The sequence below is a fragment of the Trachurus japonicus genome, chromosome 5, assembly GCF_045865225.1.
Source record: "Trachurus japonicus isolate A0001 chromosome 5, Traja_1.0".
Taxonomy (NCBI): Eukaryota; Metazoa; Chordata; class Actinopteri; order Carangiformes; family Carangidae; genus Trachurus; species Trachurus japonicus.
The window spans coordinates 18774542-18797841 of NC_140911.1; the positions used below are offsets into that span (position 1 = coordinate 18774542).

General features: G+C 41.6%; 2 protein-coding genes across 7 annotated transcripts; both read left to right on the plus strand.

Moving 5' to 3' along the window:
* The first annotated feature begins 783 nt into the window (after positions 1-783).
* On the plus strand, positions 784-6813 carry slc2a10 (solute carrier family 2 member 10). 3 transcript variants are annotated; one of them, XM_085776633.1, is made up of 6 exons: positions 784-909; positions 3018-3091; positions 3999-5228; positions 5754-5876; positions 6220-6355; positions 6683-6813. In XM_085776633.1, exons 2-6 carry the CDS (start codon positions 3088-3090, stop codon positions 6777-6779), a joined length of 1590 nt encoding a protein of 529 aa, XP_085632759.1. In that variant the 5' UTR covers positions 784-909; positions 3018-3087; the 3' UTR covers positions 6780-6813. The 3 variants fall into 3 exon arrangements, with proteins under 3 accessions (XP_085632759.1, XP_085632761.1, XP_085632758.1); XM_085776635.1 differs by lacking the exon at positions 784-909 and having other exon boundaries at positions 2795-3091; positions 6240-6355; XM_085776632.1 differs by lacking the exon at positions 784-909 and having other exon boundaries at positions 2798-3091.
* Positions 6814-11245: 4432 nt separating this feature from the next.
* Positions 11246-21978, plus strand: LOC146987454 (uncharacterized). 4 transcript variants are annotated; one of them, XM_085778034.1, is made up of 4 exons: positions 11246-11512; positions 13420-13513; positions 13642-13748; positions 20633-21978. In XM_085778034.1, the coding sequence occupies exons 1-4, from the start codon at positions 11320-11322 to the stop codon at positions 21325-21327; spliced, it is 1089 nt and encodes a 362-aa protein (XP_085634160.1). In that variant the 5' UTR covers positions 11246-11319; the 3' UTR covers positions 21328-21978. The 4 variants fall into 4 exon arrangements, with proteins under 4 accessions (XP_085634160.1, XP_085634161.1, XP_085634162.1 ...); XM_085778036.1 differs by lacking the exons at positions 11246-11512; positions 13420-13513; positions 13642-13748 and adding an exon at positions 17423-17694 and having other exon boundaries at positions 20633-20655; positions 20701-21954; XM_085778037.1 differs by lacking the exons at positions 11246-11512; positions 13420-13513; positions 13642-13748 and adding an exon at positions 17423-17694 and having other exon boundaries at positions 20633-20655; positions 20704-21953.
* The last annotated feature ends 1322 nt before the right edge of the window (positions 21979-23300 follow it).

Consider the following 23300-nt stretch of genomic DNA (forward strand, 5'->3'; position numbering starts at 1 on the left):
TACATGCCAGCTGTTCATTAATTATTGCCTGTGTTGTATTCTGGTGGATATGACTGAATTCCTGTGCTAAACAGACAGTGATGGCATGAATGTGATATATCCAGAGGCAAATCATATTGTCTTATTCTGTGGTAAACTTAAGATTGTTTCATTAATGTCACGAGCCCTACCAGCTGTGAGCTGTGTCATTATGGACAAAGTCCAAAATAATAAGATTCAATTTCATTGGAAGCTGGAAGGCTGGAAAAAAACTTTTATTTTTAAAAAAAAAAATTAAAGTCAGGAATGTATTAGCCTGTGTCTGAATCGTATCCTTGCCTCTCTCAGTTCCTCGTTTCAGTAGGCTAGATCTGCTTTTTGTTCTAAATAAATTCTACTTGTGATTTTATGTCAATTGTTGATTTCAGCCCTGTGACCTCTCCTCGCCCCAGCCTTATGTCTCCTGAGACTGGCTCTCTTGTGGCCGGTGCTGCTCCTCCTCGGGACCCTCTGGAGTCATCCCTGGGATCTGGGACAGATGTCGACCTCTGGCGTCAAAACTTCGCCAAGAAGTTTTTCCTCCTGGTAACTTGACGCGGCTGCCACGTAGCCTCGACTTCCTGGAGGACCATCGGTTTTTCCAACAGCATCTTCAGCCCGTTAACCCGGCCACTGTCTGCGGAGAGTCCTCTTTGGTTCCCTGGAGGTCTCAGGGTCGACAAAGTGCAGGTTGATGCAGGTTGAGCGCACACAGCGGAGAGGAGAGGAGCCCTCTGATCTGCATCTGTCCGCCCCGCGTCACAGCGGCCTCTGCCTTCGCTCTATGGTCCCGATAAGTAACGGGTCTGTACAAGTCCACAACAACAGAAGCACCACGGAGAGGACTCTGCAGATCTGGTCTCTGCTCAGACAAAGACCAGAGAAAGACGGGTGAGTGTCCCTGCGGAGGAGTGCGACTGGAGTATAAATATATTTATTCTGTCAATTATAGTCAATTATAGTGCAGATCAAACAACACTAGTTAGTTCAAACTCCACCAGACGACGCGGAGATGCTGCTCAAATGCACGAACAGTGATGGTTGTAACATTCCTGACATTTCTACATCTTTTACACAAAAAAGGCACGTTCAATGTGTGTTTGCTTTAGGTGTTATATCTGCAACACAAACAAAACGTGTGGTTTAGTCTCTCCTAATCTTCATGGAAAAATATCTAGACTAACAATAAACTGAATGAGACAGCTCTACTGCAAAACTGTATAGTTTTATAGATGATTCCCTGTCTCCCCTATCATGTGCCAATGTTGTAACACTGACACTGTGCTGCATAATTGTCACTTATCCCTCATACTGCAGGGCAATAACATTTTACTGTTGACTTAAGGTTTGAATACAGGATGTTTACATTGTGGTTTTGAGGATTTCACATAGGCTACTGGATTATTATTTTTTCCTCCACCACTGGATAAACCAGCTTTGACACTTGGCTGCTTCTCGTAGGACCTGCAGCCTACAATTTTTTGTGTTTGTGGCATATTAAGGCATTTATTAACTTTATCACTGATGAAATACCTTGACTAACTGAGAGAAAATATACTTATACCTTTAATGCTACATTGTTGAAAAGTCATAGTTTTTTGTAAACTCTGCATTCCTTTTCAATATATATTTAAACTTTGTCCAGGTTTGTGTACCTGTGCATATGACACAGGACAAATGTGAAAATTCAGACCTGTTTCACTCTGTGCACAGACGTTGCTGTTCGTTAGTAGTTCTTCTTTAGTGTTAGACCATGGATTAAAAAGGCAGGAGGAATTTAAAAAGTGGGGTGCTCTGTAATTGTATCCAGCCTGAACAAGGTCTGAAGCTCAGAAGTCACGGTGCTAATGTGACACATCAAAGTTGTCCCTGAGTTTTGTGCATCAGGAGGATTATTCATACTCACTGTCTGGACCAGACTCAAACACTTGAGTCCAGAGTGACGAGGCTGTGATGGGAAAACATGGTGGAAAAACCGATTCCTGAGCATGATCAGGGACTATCTGAAGGACAACAGCTGTTTGCAAGGTGTCATTAGGGAATCCACATGTGATGGACTCATGCTGCCTTCATGTGCTATGGTACAGATGGTATTTTCCACTTGTGAACTGGTATTTACCAGTGCGTTGTGTTCATGTGCTTTTGTTGTTGTACAGAGAAAATAAAGATGGTGGACACACAGATTCAGACTTGTTACTTGGGTAAAACCATAGATATATACACGTGCGGCATCTACGTGTAGGCTATATATCTATGGGGTAAAACCATCTTGGATTGCCAAGTTCATCTCTTACAGCAAGAAGATGAATTATCAAAACTCAAACGGTAAATATTAATATTCATGGAGATTTAGCTCTGGCTATTTGGCTTTTTAAAAGCATTTTTTTTACTGTAGCCTACATGCACGCATACATAAAGTGAATAGCTGCTAACTGTTTTCTAAAGCCTTGCCTTGCTTACCATTAACGAATCTTGCGATGCTCGCCGCCATGTTGAAAAGGTCAAAGGTTATTCTCATCTCGGCAACTCGGGCATCAAAAAATTCTACGAGTTGCCCAGTGGAAAATACCACATGAGATGGTGTTCATGTGCACTTTTCACCTCGTCTTTTGGTATTTACCATAATTACCATAGCACATGAAGGCAGCATCAATAGAAGATCGTTGCCAGTCTTTGGATGTGATCTGTTGTCAGTCCTACATCAACCATGGTCCTAGAGTTCCTCATCATGAAGGAACAGTGACTGCCTCATGTGGAGACAGTCAGTCACTGTCGACCTATGATACACAACACAACACAACTGATTTCGACACAAGTGTGTTTTGTTTTGGTCCACCTCAAGTGGACTCCCTAATGAAATCATGCAATCATTTGGAAGGTTACCATGGTGATGGGACTGCAACAGGCTCTTGTGGGCTCCTCTGTCTTTTCACTACAGGACACAAGACTCCCTGTGAGGATGGATCTGTTGTTATTTCATGTTTCCGTCCCTGTTGCAGATGACGCGCTCGCCCTAATCAGTCCAGTCCCGCAGTCCGACTGAGATGTGTTCATGACGGATCAGAAGCAATGGGTAAGATAAGCAACTTTAATCTCAACCATGTTTATTTCTACTCGGGTGTTAAGTAAAGATGTGCCCTTAAAGACAGTGCAGGGACCCATATGTTCTTGTGTGGAAGCTGATAATAACTGACATGGCTGATGTCTCTAAAACTACATTTAATTACATTACAGTTAACTGAATTATTTGGCAGGTTTTTGTTTGAATTGTATGTGAGTGTGAAAACAGTGAACTGAGCCTCAGCAGCTTTCATTTGCATGTTGGTTTCCTTCATTTACATTTGTATGAATAGAACCTGCATATCAGATACTCACAGGATAATGTGTTGAACAGCTGCAGAGCAGTTCAGGTGACTCAAGGCTCATTATTCAAGAGGAGACTAAACAAACATGACAAATACTATTTATACTCACCACTGTGAGATTGGATGTATTTACTAAACCTGGACTGGAAACTGCTGGGACACAGTAAATCCACAAACCGTGACTTTACTTTATGTATTGCAAAGGAGTATGCAGAATGTCATGGATGTTATACTCTGTGTCAGGTTAGTTTACATCTTTATCAACATATAATAAAGAATAAATCACTGTTGTGTTGCACGAAATAAAGTGTTGCTTGTTTCATCTCTCATTGTTCTAACCTTGTCAAAACATCAACAATTAAGTTTACACCTGGATGATTTGAATGAATTTACAGCTGTAGGATATAAAAACATACAGTAAAAACACAGCACAAATATAATATGAGCGTATTGATGTCAAATATTTATGGTAACGTGTGGCTCCCAGATACTCTGTGTGCATGTGCCCTCCAGCTTAACCTCAACTCTAGTTTAATGTTATAATGCTACGTAATCACCCAAAGGTTTTAAAACATGGTTGGCGTGGTATTTTCAATCCTGTCTTCTGACCCCTAGGTTTCTCCATCCTCCTGTTGACCTGCATGGTGTCCACTCTGGGTGGCCTGGTCTTTGGTTATGAGCTGGGCATAATCTCTGGTGCCTTATTGCAGCTGAAGGTAGAGTTCAGGCTGTCATGTGTCCAGCAGGAGGCTCTGGTCAGCTCTTTACTGATTGGAGCTCTGCTGGCTTCCACCGTGGGAGGTTGCCTGATTGACCGCCATGGACGCAGGAAAGCCATCCTCTTCAGCAACATCCTGATCCTGACCGGCAGCCTGGTCCTGCTCATCAGTTCCTATCTCGCTCTGGTGGTTGGCAGGATAACAGTGGGCTTCGCCATGTGCATCTCCTCCATGTCCTGCTGCATCTTTGTGTCTGAGATGGTTCCCCCAGATCGCAGGGGCTTCCTGGTAACACTGTACGAAGCCGGGATCACCGTGGGCATCCTTGTAGCTTATGCCATCAACTACTTCCTCTCTGATTCCACAGGAGGGTGGAGGTGGATGTTTGGATTTGCTGTGGTCCCAACTTTGGTTCAGCTGGTCTCTATCTGGTTTCTCCCCTCTAACACTAAGGACTCTGGAAGCCATGACTGCTGTCAGGCTGAGAGAGACCTCATGAGCCCCGCTGACTCCAGCAGGGACACCAAGAAGTTTCAGTATGACAGCTGCTCCCTGTTCCAGCGGAAAGACAACATGAGGACTCGGACTGTTATCGGACTGGGTTTGGTGCTGTTCCAGCAGTTCACTGGTCAGCCAAACATCCTCTTTTACGCTTCCACCATCTTCCATTCAGTGGGCTTTCAGAGCAATGCCTCGGCGGTGCTGGCCTCCGTGGGCCTCGGGCTGGTCAAAGTGATGGCCACTCTGACCTCCATGGTGTTCTCAGACAGACTGGGCAGGAGGCCGCTGCTCATCAGTGGGTGCTGCGTGATGGCTCTGTGTCTGATGACCATCGGACTTCTCAGTGGACGGTCGGCGATGAACGCTCAGAGGTCGTGCGATTCAGAGTTCAGCGTGAACACGACAGACCTACCTCACTTACCTGCTGGTCACAGGTCAGTTGTTGACAGGCCTCTTGGTGACAGCCTGAGGCTTCTTAGTAACAACACACAAGATGAAAACGTAATTGATCATTCTGGACTAAAACCTCTGGATCCCCCAGAACCCTCCAGCACCATCGTGAACTGGATCGTTATGCTCTGTATGATGGCTGTGGTCATCGCATACTCCGTTGGATTTGGACCAAGTTTGTATACCGTATATTATATCATATTCATTGAAGCTACACAGACATAGCCTCGTAAACCAGCCTCTTGCGGAAATGCATTTCATTTCATTTCTCAGAGAGTCTGGCCTCATCCCCCCTGCAAGCGTTTGGGGTGGGCGGGATAGTAGCAAAGACGGTTTTAATATCTTTGGTAGTAGCGTTGACAGACAACCCCATTTAGCCAATCAGCAAGTTGGTGTAGTGACGGGGCTTTGCACCAGTCGGTCCCTGATTGGCCAACGTGTTGTGTCAATCACAGCGGGCGACGCTGATTGGCTCGGCCTTCTGAGGGTTTCAGTCCAAACGCTTAGAATGTGGATGAGGCCAGACTCTCCCGAGAAATGAAATGAAATGCACTTCCGCGAGAGGCTGGTTTACGAGGCTAAGACAGACATACTTGAACACTACTATTCTCTTAGGATAAAGATTCTTCTCCTGAAGACAGTGTAGTAGTCTAACCTCTTCCTCTGGGTTGTTACAAATTGGGAAATCTTTGTCTTTCAGTGACCTGGATTCTCCTGAGTGAAATATTTCCAGCTGCTGTCAGAGGAAGAGCCTTTGCCTTCACAAGCTGCTTCAACTGGGCTGCCAACCTGTTGGTCACATGCACGTTCCTTAATGTTATCGGTGAGTTCCCACACACCGTTCACCTCGAAGACAGGTGCAGCTGTACCTAACAAAAATATTGATTATAGTGATTATATTGATTGACTGACCACTCAGAATGTAGAAGTCCTATCCTGTCTGTCTGGAAAAACGGTCACTTTTGGACTGATCCACTGGGGTAAAGGTGAGCTGGTAAAGATGCTACAAGACAGACAGATGAAAATGCAGAGTTAGGAGTCAGGACTATCTTGAGGTAGCTGTCCCTACATGACTTGGTTCGGTGACTGAATCTTCGTATCAAGCTTAGGTGAGTTACAGGTGAATTTCAGGTGATCAGGAAGTGTACTGTGCTTTTGGTCCACAGATTGGATTGGTCTGTCAAAGATGTTTTTCCTGTACGGGGTAACTGCTGTGGTAGCGGGAGTCTTCTTCTACGTCCTTCTGCCAGAGACCAAAGGGAAGAGTCTGGAGGAAATAGATCAAGAGCTACGTTTGAACAGGTGAGCTCCACATTACAACTGTCCAGGAAGGTAATAAGTTATATTTACATACTAAACTTGCGTTTATTTGTTAGCATGTTAGATACTTTTGGCCCTAACTCCACAATACTTAAAAGACAAATATTTTTCTGTGATTTTTCTCTGTCTACTTTTGACTCAACTACTAGCTACGAAGGACTCTTACTTTGAAAGAGAGGCTTTCAGTCAGCAAAATATACTTAAGTATTTTTCAAATGAAATACTCCAGTTTAACTCAAGTAAAATTGTGTCATATTGAGTTGGAGTCTGTGGTGCCATGCTGAGACAGCGCTGTGTCTTGTTCTGTAGGTTTCACCATAGTCAACAGTGTTGTGGCTTCATCGGCCGCAGACAGACCTCCCCACAGTACCAGAGGGTGCACTGTCAGCTGAGCAGCTCAGGGTGATCAGAGACACGACGGCAGAGGTCCATCCTACTCTTTTTGAAAGGTGCTATATAAATAAAGTTTATTATTATTATTATTATTTAGGGCTGTCAGAGTTAACGCGTTAATCGCGATGAGATTAATTAAAAAAATTAACGCGATTAAATTTTTTAATCGCAGTTAATCGCGGCCCATTTTGTCCTCTGTCTGCTGGACTGGAGGACTGGAGTGTGGGACCTCCAGTCCAGTAGATGGCGGTAAGGCACCTTCAAGTTGGTTGCTACACAAATATACACAGTCTAAAAAATATCCACAGCTCCATCCATTGATTTTTTGACGGCTTTGTTGTCAACAAATGCACGTGGTGATGTATTGATTTTTTTGACGGCATCGGTTGTCAACAAATGCACGTGGTGATGTATTGATTTTTTGACCTCGTCTGTTGTCAACAAATGCACATGGCCAGGCAGAGACGTAGCAAAGTAAAGGGCAATTTCCACTGGATGCAATTTGTTTCAATTCTGTGTGAGTTTCATGCATCATGTGTTATGATTAGGTAGGCCTACTAGGTCTGGTCTAAAAGTTGTTTGTCTAGAGATTATAACACTTTAGAGTGTTGAAAGTCCAAAGCGCCATATATAATATTTTTAATAGAGATTAATCGCGAGTTAACTATGGGAAAAATGCGATTAATCGCGATTAAAAAAATTAATCGTTTGACAGCCCTATTATTATTATTATTACTCCCACAGCTATGACTGAAACTCTAAAATGTGTGTCTTCATGAAACCTGTTGATAAGGCGTGTGTTTCAGTGTGTGAGTTGATCAGATCAATCTGACAATGTTTTTGAGATTCAATTTCTTTTTTTTCTTTTTTTTTTACAATATGATGTTGTTCCCCCACTTTGCACTGATGTGTCTGATATCTGTTTATTTGGCAGGATCGGCAGGTGTGACTTGTTACAAAATACATTCATTTGAGAAATACGTTTACCTACCTTTTTCGGAAACTTACATATAAAGTTCTCTGTACTCTGAGTAGAATTATTTTGGCTCCTCTCTTGATTCAATCATTAATCTTATGATCATTTCTATTGGCACTGTATCTGATTTTGAAATTCTGCAGGCTAAGAACACAAAACAACTACACATTGATATAAAAATGTACTTTTGAATACTTGATCCATCCACAACCTCCTCCTATACGTCATCCCTGCACTGCATTGCTGCACTTTTCTTGTTGCTCCTGTCATAATGACTGTGACCACTAGATGTCACCTAGCAACACAATATATAGTAGCCCTACATCTTACTGTAAGATGCTGCACAGACCATTGGAGATTGTTTAAATACAGTATGTACCATGTGACAACCTCATGCTGTGATTTCTTGTCACTCTTTGTGTCTGTCAAACTGTCAAAGATCAAAATCTCAGCAACATAACTGCAGATGTGAAGAATGTTGATTTGTCTTTTCAGACTGTCAAAGCTTAATCAGTGAAGCTTTACTGGGTTTTTATTCAGGTATTTGCAGCCCTTTGAGGGGTGGGTGGGTCATCAGTAAAATGAGACCTGTAGTTTCAAAAGTAGAGATCCCCATACATGTCTGTCCGCTGAGTTACTTTAAACGTAGACAAATCTGTTAAAAACAGGTTCTCATGTGATCTCTGCACACCTGTGGCCAGATGTATAAATGAGAAGTAGCCTACACACAGTGTGCCATTTCCTGTATTTACACAGAGTGTCACACACTCCTTTGACCACGTGAAGACAATCTGTGGATTAAAAGCACAAGCACACAAAGTAAACCAAGATAATTAATTTAGCATACAACAAAATCATGTCACAGAGCACTGTACTATGTTTTTCTGTCTAGCAAAAATTACATTACATGAATAGGAAAAAAAAATTGTTTCGTGGTCAATATTTCCTTTACCATGGTTCCCTTTAATTAAAGCAGAAGTAAGCGATCCGGTCGTTTTGGCTAATGCTGCGTTCCAGGCAGGCTTTTGAAATCGTAAATTACAGCTTCAAGTCACAACTTACGACTTTGTAGCGTTCCAGGCAACCCACTCGTGTTTTTCCGACCTGTTTTACCGGTGAAAGTCACTATAACGGCCACTCGTAACTTCCGACCGGTGAACTCGTACCAGATCAAACTGATACGACTTCACGGTCGGAAAAATACGAGTTTCCTTGAACGCACCATAACAGTCCTCGTCCCTACGTCGCCACATTCACAGCGTGCCTTGGCTGCACACACAGCCCTGCATGCCGTTCTCTCTCCTCATTGGATAAAAACTGTAGGATACGATAAAAGTTTTCTCCTGGGCTCAGAGCAGAGCAGAGTGACTGACAGACCCGTGTTTCGGTCCAAACACTCTATGTAAGTGATTGCTGTCGGAAGATACAACTATTTAAGACTTATATTGACACAAATATATCACTTACTTCTGCTTTAACTGCAAGTCTTTTCACTATAGTATTCAAATATGCCCTATCACATTTTTAATATGTCTAGTCAATAACTGAAGCTCAGGGTAAAACAGGACTTTACTTAGCAGTGACTGTACTAAAGTAAACTGATGCCCATTTCTGTCTCAGGTTCACAATCTGTGAAATTGATCCTTGTGTTTCTTCTTTGTATCTGAAAACCTGTGGCAGAGTCTTGATCCATTTATGCTCGTAGTGGGAAAGGAAATGGGCACATGTGAGTTACATTTATAAAGTGGAACCATGTGAACGGACAGCTTTATAATTCTGTTAAAAAAAAAGTGTGTATTTATAGTATTTCTGGTTTCATGCACATAGATTGTTATGAATCTGCGCAGTTTTATGCAGCTGGCCCCTGGTGTGTGTTTTACTGGACACTGTATTCCCACATGATTTCAGTTTGATTGATTTGACCCATTTATGCCATGTGAAGCAGTTTTGTAGCACATGTCTGTAAATAAAGCTTACTGACTGAGCAGTCTAAAGTTTAATATGAAATAAAGTTGTTAATGCCAACATCAACCTATATGTGTTTTTCTAATACATCCATGGTTTGTGGACATCGAGTGTCAGGCAGATGTATATGAAACTTTGTAGGCTACAGGTGTAAACATCAAGGGCAAGTTTCTATGTGTGCCAGCTCAGAGAAGGGTAGGGGAATGAAATTGTAGTCTAGATAAGCTAGTAAAACAGACACTGACTCATGAGGTTGTCACGGAAATTTTAATGAAAATTTATTTTAGCAGGGCAGAGGTGAAAGGGTTAAGCAAAGGACACATCACTAAAGAATAGCATCAAAGCTGGGGTGCATCCAACACTGGAAGAATGCCATTCTTTATTTTTTATTTTTTTATACCTAATTTTGACCACAAGGGTGTAGTATAGCTCCATTTCTGTTTGATTAGTAACCACCAAAGAAGGTAAATGTATCTTTGTAACCACCCAGCAGATGCATGAAATGAGGTGAAAATCAGTTGGATGGTGGTGGGGGAAGCACTAAGTTCTTCTTTTTACAGTCTATGGTTCTTACCGACAGCTAGAGAAAGCCACTGCTCTTTGTTTTGCGCCAGTCCACCACAACTTATGGTAACTTTCTCTTTTGTAGCTATAGCATGAGCTATAGCCTATAACCAACTTTTTTGTTACAATAAATGGGAACATCACCCAAAATTACTGCATGTAATATCTGATTTCTATTTTAAACTCATAAAAATATGTTTTTTTGGATGACCATTTACATTTATGGATATAATATTTTCCTTGTAAAATAAAAAGATTCAACAAAAACAATTCCTTTCCCTTAAGTTTTTTAATTATATCTTTTTTTTTTAGTTTAATCTTGATGCCTGTCAAACATTTAAACATGTTTTCTAGTTCTATCCAAAACAAATGGGTATAATGACATTTATTCAATTTATTCATTTATTATATTAATTCAAAAAAAAGATGACAAATATTTTCCTCCTCCTGTTCACAAAAAGTACAGTATTAATATTTTTAAATTTAGAGATGGCCTGATTGACCGGGTAAATTGAGTGTATAATTTTAAAAGAAACTTCCTGAATTTTGTTTGTGACAGTATTTGTTACTTGAAGTCCATGCTGAGTTCCAGTTTATATCTATGTCCACAAATTTTGAGTTCCACAACAGTTTAGCTGCTGGGGTATTCATTTCTTGGGAAAGTTTCCTCAAATGTCTATTGGTGCATTTTTTATCTGTTAAATCAATACCATCTAACATAAATTTTTCTTCAAAATGTACATTTCGCTGTGGTCTATTATCACCTCTTAATAACATCAACAGTCCCGCAGGTATAGCGTCAAATATTATGGCAAACTCTTTAGGTGTAATTGGGAATACATACTTAGGCTACTTAAGAACTCAGTATAATTGTACAAATGAAAAAACAAAAAACAGTGAAGAACTTTGTACAACGATGACGTAGTCCTCGTATGTATGCGCGCGCATTCTGGTAACGGAAGTGGAGTTGTTTCCCCATCTACTCTGCACGACACAGACGAGGCAGCGGTTGTTTAAAAGTGGATAACAACAAGTTTCCAGCATCAAAATGTGTTGTTGTTGCGTGTACGGTTGCAAGAATCGATACACGACCGGCGGGTTGAAGTTTTACAGGATACCGGCGGGTTCACAGCCGTTTCAGAGCAACCGACGACGTCTGTGGCTGAGAGCGATCAGACGTGTTGACCTGACTGAAGACAACCTCAAACATGCTCGCGTCTGCAGCGCCCACTTCATATCAGGTATGTTGGTTATCTTCTTATCTATCTACAAATTATCATTAAACCTAATATGAGTAGAAGTAAAATTTTAAGATTTGAGGACCTAGTCAAATTCAAAACAGGTCAGATTTTGTTTAAAGCCTGGAATAGGTTGCTACCAATAAACATCCAAAACATGTTTATGGTCAGAGAAAGCATATATGATTTAAGAGGGAACTGTAACTTTAAACAATCTACCATCCATTCTACCCTGAAAAGTTTTAGCATCTATTTTTGTGGTGTTAAAATGTGGAATAGACTAGATGAGGATATAAAAATGTGCAATAACTTAAAACAATTTAAAAGTAAGTACAAACATACACTCTTGGACAGCTATAAAGAACTGGACAGATAATTTTACTCTTTTTATTTATAATCATGGTCTTATTCCATATTAAAGCAATATGTTTTTAATCTTCTGAATTGTATGGAACTACAGATGTACTGTATGACATGAATCACAATGTGGCGGGGGGGCTGAACTTGATCAGCTTTGCTTCCTTCAGCCCCTTCTCAAACTTGCACAGTATCATTATTGTTTTGTTTCTTGTTACATAGATTGTTTGTCTTTTGATGTGCTTGTTTGAGACAAATAAAAATCAAATCAAAAAGTAATACTCAGCTACTGTCAGGTTTGAGTTATTGACAGGACCAAAGATGCAGACTCTTAACTTAGACGGATTCAGTGTGGAAAGATATTTTACTTACAGGGAAAGGAAACACTGTGGTGGCAGGAACACAGAGAATAACGCTCAGAGACCCGAGGTGTAGTGTAGCAACACAGACAATACGACAGAGAGAGCAATGGAAAAGACAGGGGTTAAATAAATACACAAGGAGAAAGAGGCACAGTGGAGAAATCAACCCAGGTAAAACACGTTGGGTAATCACAAGTAGATCACAAGCAGGGGGCACAGGAAGACGGGACACTTCTGAACGTCAAAATAAAACAGGAAACAAGGTAGACAGGTAGACGGTTTGTGTCGACATGGCAGAGTTTATGAAAATACGTTTCTTGGTTTGATAATAAATAAGCTCAAATCTCACATAAAACATGTACAAAATAAACTGTCAAAAAGCATCACAGCCAAGTGGTGCACAAGGTTAAACGTGCCCCATGTGTTAAGGCTAAAGTCCTTGCTGCAGGCGGTCCAGGTTCGAATCCCACATTCGGCAGCCCTTTCCTGCATATCATCCCCCTCTCTCTCTGCCTCCCCATTTCCTGTCTCTCTCAACTGTACTATCAACTAAAGGCATGAAAAGCCAATAAATATAGGCTACTTAAAAAAAAGCATCACAGTTATTATGAGAAATGCAAAAACCCATTCTGGACGACAGATCACTCCATACATTACATTCACTATCTACACTGCAGAAAAGAGCCGGAACAATAATTCATAATGCTGGACGGTCCCGGGTATAAAAATCACACAAATCCACCGTTCTTAAAATCTAAAATATTTAAATCCACTCATCTAGCTCCATTTCAAACGGCACAAATAGCGTGTAAAGCAATAAACCAACTACTCCCTGGACATATTCATGTTTTTTAATTGAGAAGTGGGCTATAATTTGAGGGGGGAGCTAAATTTAAAACATCTATGTGTCCATACAACATTAAAAAGCTTTTGTATATGAGGAGTGAAGTTGTGGAACGGATTAAGTGTGGAGCTAAAGCAATTTCTAAGCACGACCCAATTCAGAAAGCTGTAAGAAACAAACAAACATGATGTCCATTAAATACAGGGAGGAAGAAGGGCTTTGACAGTCGCCTGGTGTGCCCTCAGATTATTTATATATTTTTCAATTGCATAATTAATTTTTTCATTGTTTTGTTCATGGTGTTTGATTTGGCTACTAGTATACAAAGGTGTGTCTTTTATTTACAGGTGAGGCGTCGTTGGACTCGAGCAGTCCTGATTTTGTGCCTTCTGTGTTTCCGTTCACAAAAAAAAGACAGAACCTCAAAAGAAAGATGGAAAGGTAAGAATTATCAGAGCTGCCCCCTTGGGTTTGTTTTCATTTCTTGCATTGCCATAATATCCAACAATCTTTAATGCCATGATGATATGGATCAGTCCAACTGTACATTTCTGTTGTTTTTTCTCCAGGTACCATAGGAAAAAGAGGAGAGACGATGGATACCGCAGACCTCCAGCAAAGCAAGACGCTCTTTCTCAAACTCCAGAACAAGAGTACAGCATGGATCATCGTCCTGGTATGAATATAGTATTTTGGCTTGCAACTGATTGATTGTTCCAACCGTCATGAAATTCAAGGAAATGTTAGGAAATTAACAGTTTTCCAGGCCTTGAGGTGGTTTTGGAATGAAAGGTTTTTAATGTACGGTACACTGTTTTAGGCTATCGTTTCTCCCTCTGTTTTCCTCTCCTCTCCTCTCCTCTCTAATTCTTGCCCTCATACCCCCTCTCTTTTCCTCTTCTTCTCCTACTCTCCTGATAATAGGCTATAGGTGTACTTTTTTTAAGCTCCTTAAAGGGATAGTTCACCCTAGAATGATATTTCGCTCATTATCTACTCACCCTCATGTTGACTAAGGGCTGGAAGAAGTCTCAGAGTCCACCGTCCCTTCTCTGAGTTACAGGGGGTCTTGGCGTAGCAGTGCATGTCCATATAACGGTTGCAAAGGGACACCAGAGCTCTTCGTAAAAAAACACACACAAAAAAACATCCAAATACCTCCATGCTGCTCGTATGTAATGTCCGTCTTGTGCTGAAGCCCCAAATTGCGTAATTGTCCCGAAAAAAATGAAATAAGTCTATATTTTAAGCTTGTTTGTAGCGGAAGCTTCTCGAAGCTCCTCTTCCTGGTCCGTCCAAATCTCGCGTGATTCGCAGTAACCGCACTGACGCCGGCGCAAATCACGCGAGATTTGGACGGACCAGGAAGAGGAGCTTCGAGAAGCTTCCGCTACAAACAAGCTTAAAATATAGACTTATTTAATTTTTTTCGGGACAATTACGCAATTTGGGGCTTCAGCACAAGACGGACATTACATACGAGCATCATGGAGGTATTTGGATGTTTTTTTGTGTGTGTTTTTTTACGAAGAGCTCTGGTGTCCCTTTGCAACCGTTATATGGACATGCACTGCTACGCCAAGACCCCCTGTAACTCAGAGAAGGGACGGAGGACTCTGAGACTTCTTCCAGCCCTTAGTCAACATGAGGGTGAGTAGATAATGAGCGAAATATCATTCTAGGGTGAACTATCCCTTTAAAGGGACAACGAGGAGTTTCTATTTGGTTATTTAAAAGTCTCACGTTAATGTGGATGAATCTCCGCTACCCACACTTGTTAATGGGCCCATTTGCGATAAATATATTGTTTTGTCTCTATGGTTATTTTGTTATAATTAGTGGTGGCGGAAATGCTGGTCGAGCCGACCAGCGTTTCTTTACTTTCGGTTTCGTGGCGAGTCATGAGAATAACGCCGCCGAACCGCCGTTTATGGTCGGAACTACGACGTATGTGATCATCTTTGAACCTCTGACTTTAATCAGGGATGCAAACAGCGCGCCGAAAAGCGAAACTCGCTTTTTTCATGACCAATTAGGTGACTTGTGTGAATCGTTCAGATCCGAAGAGTTTTTGTTTTTGGGAGGGGGGGGGGGGGGGTCTCAGCGTCTCAGCTGGGGTCAGTAAAATGTTTTTCTAACAGGCTGACAGTGACAATCATGTGAAACTGAGGCGAACTCATTCATGGTCTCTGATTATACTGATAACAGCCGACCTCCGATGTAGACGCGACATGCGCGCTCGTTAAGCGGCGCGTATCCGCGTGCAGTTGGTGCGACGGCGACGCCGGTTTGGAAAGACGTCGCCTCCGCGATGTAGAATGTGTTCAATTAAAGTGAAACTAACACATTATATATATGTCCATTACACACTGAATGAAACATCCCATGTCTTTATTTATTCAGTTTATTTTAATAGTAATAATTTTGAGTAACATTCAGTGAAGACCTAAAAATCAGTATCTGCAAATGGGAATATTGCAAAGGAATTTTTTTTTTTTTTTAAGCATTTTTAATATAGAAATGTTGGCCTTCTGAAAACTATGTCCATCTATATGCACTCAATACTGGTTGGGGTTGAAGTAATGGAAATTGAGTACGTTTCCGTGATATTGTAATGTACTTATTTGTTAATGGTGAGCACCCCCCCGGGAAATTCCTCTCTTTTTTGGTCCTGACCCGTTTGCATCCCTGTTAATTATTGATGAATGAAAACATGAGTCTGTCTTGCGCCGGTCAAAGAATTTCACGGTGCGCGGAGGCTCATAAATGTAGTGAGAAAACGCTTTGCTTTTCCAAAACTCCTCGTTGTCCCTTTAAATAAAGTGATGGATTTGGGGTAAAGTGGGAAAAAGTTATGAAAGTTCGGTAACACTTTACAATAAGGGTCCCTTCATTAACGTTAGTTAGTACATTATTAAGCATTAATTAACTGTTTACAGATTCAATCATTACTATGTATTACTTAGCATTAGAAAACACATTAATTAATGTTGCCTATTAGTAAGCAGTTAATTAACGTTTACTACTCAAAGTTAGTTCATAAATTATTGAGCATAATAATGTAATTAGTTATCATTATGTATCCATTACTCAGCATTAATTATACATTAGTTATATATTAATGCTTAATAATGTGCTAACTAACGTTAATTAAGGGACCCTTCCACCCCCCTTCCACCACTTCCTGTGGTGAGAGGTTAGTTTGCTGAGTGTTTCATCAAATACAGTTTTCCTCAGTTGCTAAAACACTAAACCCTGTTGTCTGAACCAAATTCTCAGTTGCCTGAACCCACTGATTGAATCAGTCACTTCTTTTGTCAAAACCATCAGCACTTTTCACCTGTTTAGACTCAACTTACCAACACATTTTCATTGTGATGCACCTGTGTTGCATAATGCTGAGCACAGGTGGCAGAAGTCAAACACAAGTAAAGCACAAGTTTCACCGGTTGAACACAACAACTCAAAATTGATCACACTTGTGTCCAATGATGTGAGGGCACATATACTGTAAGCTGGTTCAGGATGAAGTCCTGTGGCCTGATCCAGTACAGAGAAATGATGCTGTGGCTGAGTTACTGTATGCACTTCTCATTTCTATATTTCTGTACTTTATTTTTTACTGTATGTAGGCCTACTGCATACAAGTGCTAAATGCACAAGATTTCTGTTTGTTTTTGTACTGTACAAGTGCTACGTGTAAATGAACAGGATTTCTGTTTTTTGTAGCCTACTTTTTTTTTTTTACTGTACTATGTACAAGTGCTAAATGCACAGATTTTTTGTTTTGCAAGAGGAGAAGATGAGAGACGACAGGGTGAAGGAAGAAAGGATGAGGGAGGGAGGGATGAACTGGGAAGAAAAAAGAAGAAGGAAGGAAAAGGGGATGAAATGGATGTGGGGAGGGAGGGAGGAGGGTGAAAGAAAGGGAAGGAGAGAAGCGCTACAGTAAATGCACAGGTTTTCTGTTTTGCAACATGCATTTAGCTTACAGTTAAGGATAGACATTTATTTCTACAGCTTCATGTGCTGAGCGTTGTGTTTTCTATTTCTCTATGTAGTGTTTAGTGACTGCTCAGTAGTGGCGCAGATTGAACTGTTTTGAGGTGAACGTTTGGTTTTGCAAGAAGAGTCTGAGGTTTTGTGAATGTAGCTTGAAAATTGGGGTTTGTGTTCACAGTTTAGAGAAAATGAGAGAAGCTTTCGAGAAATGTGTCTTAGCAATCGAGAAAAAGTGTAAAGCAGTACTCTCGTCCTAAACCCGCTCAGTAGGTGGCGGTAATGCTCCCTGAAATGGGTAGGAGAGGAAACTGCAATAAAACACAACAGAAGAAGGAGTTTGTGGCGGTGTTTGCAGTGTTTTCTCTGTGACCGAGGCTCATATGAGCGAGCGAGGCTAACAACAAACTGGCTACTAACTAACTAACTAACTAACTAAACACCAAACACGATGTCCGCTCTCGACTCACTGAAGCGGTTCGCGGAGCAGCGGCTGACTCTGGCGGTGGAGGAGATCTTTGAGTTTTTCCTGAGGACCGTGACCGACTATGAAGCGGAGCTGGACCGGTACCAGGAGCTGCTGGACTCCCTGTTCCTGCCCGAGATCAGACTGCGGAGGGAAGGTCCGTGTCGGTCCGTGTCGGTCCGTGTTCACGCTGCTGCTGCTCCGTTTAGCTCGGTCATGTCAGCAGCAGCAGCCAGGGCCGTTGCTAGGAATTCTGGGCCCCCTTAAAGAATACTAAAGTGGGCCCCTCCCCCTAACTTTTTTTTCTTCTTAGACTACGTATATATTATCATTTTTTATTTAGCCTTCTTTGTTTTGATGCTAATGCAGCATTACACTGCAAAAACTCAAGTATCTTACCAAGAATATTTGTCTTATTTCTAGTCAAAATGTCATTTCTAGTCAAAACAAATCTCATTCTACTTAAAATAAGACACATCATATTAAAAGTAGCTTGTTTTTAGACACTTTTTTTTTTCTTACTTCTTTCAAGCTTATTTTCACTTGGAATAAGTAGAAAAAAATCTGACAGTGGAGCAAGTTTTTCTTCCTTATTACAAGCACAAAAAACTTGCTTTCACTGGCAGATTTTTCTACTTATTTCAAGTGAAAATTTGTTTGAAACAAGTGAAAATTATCTAAAAACAAGTAAATTTTTAGGTGATGGGTCTTATTTTAAGTGGAAAGAGATTAGTTTTGACTTGAAATGAGACATTTGGACAAGAAATAAGACAAACATTCTTGGAAAGATGTTGAGTTTTTACAGTGTACTATGAGTATTAGTCAGGGTCTTGCGCAGAATAAATCAGTCATACAAATATTAGACTACTGGGCGCTGGGCCCCTAGAATTATCATCACCTTTCTCCCCTATACAACGGCCAGCTAATACTTGGCTTCGGACCCGGTCCGCAACAAAACAGCTGGTCGTTCCCACTTCCCAGACAGTAGGCGGCCCAGACAAAACAGTGGTGTTTTAGGATTTGTGTCGGTTTTCTCTCCCTGAGTAGAAATCACATGAAAGCTGAAGCTAAAACAAAAAAAGAAAAGATGAAATTGGTCAAAAGCCTACAACACATAGCTGCATGAAGAGGCACATCCTTTAGAGCGGACTACTTGTGACTGGAGTAACGCTGTGTAATACCAGGACTCAGCAAAGGCAGGGCAACGTAGGCTACAGCAGGCATGAGGGCTCAATGCACTGATGAAATGCATACAAACAAACAAACAAAGCACCAAAAGATGTCATCAGTCTGACACCCAAGTGTTTTCAGGGGAGGCAAGTTGTGAATTCACTTGGGTCAGCCTACTTTGAAGCTGCAGACACAAAGCTGAGAAGTATTGTGGGTGTGAAGAGAGGTGATCTCTCTTCAAGCCAGTAACATACAGTAGCTATAACTAGGCAATTGAAGTGTTAAAGCAGAAGTAAGCGATATTTTTGTGTTAACTCATTGAGTGCCAACCACGTAATTTCTCGTTTTTCGTTCCCATGCGTTGAGTGCCAAAAACGAAATTTTTCGTTTTTTGCTTTTTTTTTAAATTATGAAAATAGACACTTTAATACACATTATATGTAAATTTGGGGACTCTACGACGAGGAGAACTGAAATAGATGACGATCAAAGTCACATGACAGCTCATGATCTGGAAGTTTTTATCATAACTCAGCTTCTGCAAACGGAGTTCTGCATGCAGATGCAGCAGCTGCTCCGCTGCTGCTCCGCTCTCACCCGCGAGGCTGCAGCAGCTGGGAGCTGAACCAGGAAGCTCTCAGCCCACTGTCCCGCCCGGTCTTCATCTGGAGCAACACCGTGTCCTCCCCAAAGTCCTCCCGCGGTAAAATCTGATGGTCTCTGGACCAAAGCAGACCGGGACCACCGACCCGTACCACAGACGGACCGCGACCACCGGCGGGACCGGTGTTCGCGAGCCGCTGTGGCCGGCAGAGCCTCACGTTCCGCGGCGAGAGGCTGTGACACGGCACGGTGCGTCTGTGTTATTGCTGTTTAGTGGCGCCCCCCCCGCCCCCGATGGTGGTTTTGTGAATAGAACAACCATTGTTGTATATATTTATCTTATATGAGCCCTTTGATCCAGAAATGCGAGTGTCTGAAGAGCGACAGACACAAACAGCGCAGCTTTCATAAAAGACGCTCTATCTCCTTTTCTAGAAAAAAAGGAGGGATTTTGGTGAAACCCAGCCATGTTTAGCTTGACTTTTCTCAGGAACGGAGGCACGTAGAAACAAACGGTTTGTGGCCATTTGAAGGATAAAGTTAAACCTTTCAAATGAGCTACAGTATGTGTTGGTGGCAATAATATAGAATACACTATGGCTCTAAAATAAAAAGTCAAATATGGTCTAATTTGCCGGTACACTTGACTAAAACTTTGGAAAGGAGCGCGGCACTCAATGAGTTAATATAAGTCTTAAATAGTTGTATCTTCCGACAGCAATCACTTACATAGAGTGTTTGGACCGAAAAACGGGTCTGTCAGTCACTCTGCTCTGCTCTGAGCCCAGGAGAAAACTTTTCTCGTATCCTACAAGTTTTATCCAATGAGGAGAGAGAACGGCATGAAGGGCTGTGTGTGCAGCCAAGGGATGCGCCTGAATGTGGTGACGTAGGGACGAGGACTGTTATGGTGCGTTCAAGGCAACTCGTAACTCGAGTTTTTCCGACCTATGAAGTCGTACCAGTTCGATCTGGTACGAGTTCACGGGTCAGAAGTTACGAGTGGCCGTTATAGTGACTTTCACAGGTAAAACAGGTCGGAAAAACACGAGTGGGTTGCCTGGAACGCTACAAAGTCGTAAGTCGTGACTTGAAGCTGTAATTTACGGTTTCAAAAGCCTGCCTGGAACGCAGCATTAGCCAAAACGACCGGATCGCTTACTTCTGCTTTAATGATCAAGTTGCATTTCAGCACCATTTCTCCTCTCTCTGAAGTAAAGAAGGATTTTATAGTGATGAGATTATGTTTTCAGTCTGCCCAACTAGGCAACATGTTGACAAAAGGTCCCTGATGTTTGTGTCTTTGTCTGTTTCTCCTGCAGATGTCTCTTCTCTGATTATAAAGGTGAAGAGTTGCCCAGAGGAGGAGGAGGAGGAGCAGCAGCAGCAGCAGCAGCAGCAGCAGCAGCAGCAGCAGCAGCATGGGATTGGACCCGTTGTGAAGCAGGAGGAACCACAGCCACCACGCATTAAAGAGGAACAGGAGGAAGTGTGGACCAGTCCGTGGGGAGAGCAGCCCCCAAGTTTGCAGGGGCCTGTCGTCCTTAATCTCCCCCACATCTCTTTAAAGATTGAAGAGTACACAGGCGATGGTCCAATGGAAACACCCGCTGATGTAAAAGACAGTACAAGGGCAGAAGCAGCCAATGCCGTACCAGCACCCAGAGATCACAGTAGTTTGGACATCTCTCGGCCGCTGAGGGAGGGCACAGAGGATTTGAACGCAGGATTGAATAGCAGGAACATCTGTAAAGCTGGCGGAGGACCTGTGACATATGAGAGGGGCCACGCGAGGCAGAAACCTTACAGCAGACCACTGCAGCAGAGCAGTGATGCGAGCTCTGACACTGAAGAGAAACCCCTCAGGTGCTCACTCTGTTGGAAATGTTTCGATCACCCTGCTCTTTTTCAGCAGCACGTGATGGAGCACGGAGCGGAGAAACCAACTGGTGGGAGCGTGGATGACGGAGGACTCACTGAGGCGTCGCAGGATGCAGGTCTCAGCAGCAGCAAATGACACTGATGTTGGTGACATGATAGTTCTTGAAAGGTTGTGGTCACATATATGAAACCATTGTTCGTTTCCAAATGTTTTGTTACAGCCTCTACAACTCAGACAGAAACTTACTGAACTGTATTTTGTTGACAAAGCAACATCTGAGTTGCTTCATCTCACGGGAGTGAATTAGAATTATTACATGAAAAGAGTTTTGTTTTTGTACCAAGTAGATTAATTTCTATGAAGGACTCCTTACTTAAAAGGAGAACTTTCATTCGGCTGAATATTTTTATTTTATTTTGACGACAGTGTAGTCGTCCAAACACTGTGTTCATCATCACTGGAGAAAAATCAGTTAGTAGCAACTTCTCCACTCTCGGTCACGTTTGAGTCTTCCGCTGTCCTGATGATGCTACGTGATTCTTCACCAGAGATGTTTTGTTTTGATGTAATGACTTCACTGCAGGAAAAAAACATGCAATTAAAGAAGTAAGTGGAATATTTTTGTTAATATAAGTCTTAAATAGTTATGGCAATCACTTCTATAGAGTGTTTGGTCCGAAACACGGGTCTGTCAGTCACTCTGCTCTGCTCTGAGCCGAGGAGAAAACTTTCCTTGTATCCTACAACCTTTATCCAATGAGGAGAGGCGGTCCTCTCTGTGTGTGCAGCCAAGGGATACGCGTGCATGTGGTGACGTAGGGACGTAGGGCGGGGACTGCTAACTCCATCGGCTGACAAGAAGTTAGCCAAAACCACCGGATCGCTTACTTCTGCTTTAAACTTGAGATATGTAATGTTTACTCAATTCCAAATAAAATTTTGAAGAGCTTGTGGTAGTTGCTGTTTTCTTGTTGTGGTTGGCTACGTTACTGTTTACAGTCTTTGTATCATATTCTACAGTGTAATTAAGTTTTCATTTCTCACATGGTTGCACATATTTACATAATGACCACATTTTCACCATGAATGAAAAGGAGCAGGATGAAGAAAGCAGTTCTACAGCCAGACAGCCCGTAGGTTGTTTCAGAGTCATTAGGATCTGAAGATGTGGCGCAGCACAACAATATGCTGACACAAAATGTACTTTTCAATGTTTCAGGACTTATTTTTTCTTTTTATCTTATACTCCACTTTAGAAATGTGACTGAACAACTTTCACTTTCCCATCAGCAGGCCTACCACACTGTGGACCATGTGTTCATATTGGCCCTTACGATTTTAAGGGAGGTTCCAATTAATGAGTTTGCAATAGCAAGAAGAGACTAAAGTCATGGATCTAGATAACAAAATCATGGGGGGTAACACATCTTCACTGATCTGCAAAATACTGTGCTGTTGAAAAGATCAGACTACTGTATTCTGGGCTGATGATTACACAACAGTAGGTGGTGCTAATGCTCCATGTGACAGCAGTTCAACTTTAAAACAAATTCTTACAAGGTCTCAAACCACAGATCTCTGCTCTGTAGGTTCTTGTTTCACTGTGGCAGTCACTTTGAAACCATGAATAAATAGGGCAAACTGAAATTAAATGTATTTGCTAAAATATAATGTTACTGTTGTTGTGTCTTTGAGTTCAGAATCAGAATCAGATTTATTTGCCAAGTAGGCTACGTACAGACATACAAGGAATTTGACTCCGGTTTATGCGCTCACTTGTACACACATAAGAAAGACAGCAACAAGTACAAGTGTGTCATTGAGTTATTTGTTTGTCATTTAAGTGATCTTGCTCTGTGTTGATCCCTTTTTAAACCAGCAGATTTATATAAATCGAGCAGTAAATCCAAACTCTATCTAGGCCTTTTTTTTTTTTTTTATAATATTTATTTATCATCAAATAACATCACCAATTGAACAAGGAACAAAAAAACAAAGCGACAGACATTCCAAGACATGACAAAGGCAAACATTATCAAAACATTAAAAGAACTAATATATAGTAGATAAATAATATAAGAAATATAGAGAATAATAAGTAAATAAAT

What these genes read in the sequence shown, in the direction of transcription:
- slc2a10 (XM_085776633.1), top strand. An exon ending in CTCCGTTGGATTTGGACCAA is followed by an intron (nt 5,229 to 5,753) that starts GTTTGTATACCG and finishes TTTGTCTTTCAG; the next exon opens with TGACCTGGATTCTCCTGAGT. An exon ending in CACGTTCCTTAATGTTATCG is followed by an intron (nt 5,877 to 6,219) that starts GTGAGTTCCCAC and finishes TTTGGTCCACAG; the next exon opens with ATTGGATTGGTCTGTCAAAG.
- LOC146987454 (XM_085778034.1), top strand. Translation starts at nt 11,320, where the DNA reads ATGTGTTGTTGTTGCGTGTACGGTTGCAAGAATCGATACACGACCGGC. An exon ending in CTCAAAAGAAAGATGGAAAG is followed by an intron (nt 13,514 to 13,641) that starts GTAAGAATTATC and finishes TTTTTTCTCCAG; the next exon opens with GTACCATAGGAAAAAGAGGA. An exon ending in CAGCATGGATCATCGTCCTG is followed by an intron (nt 13,749 to 20,632) that starts GTATGAATATAG and finishes TTTCTCCTGCAG; the next exon opens with ATGTCTCTTCTCTGATTATA.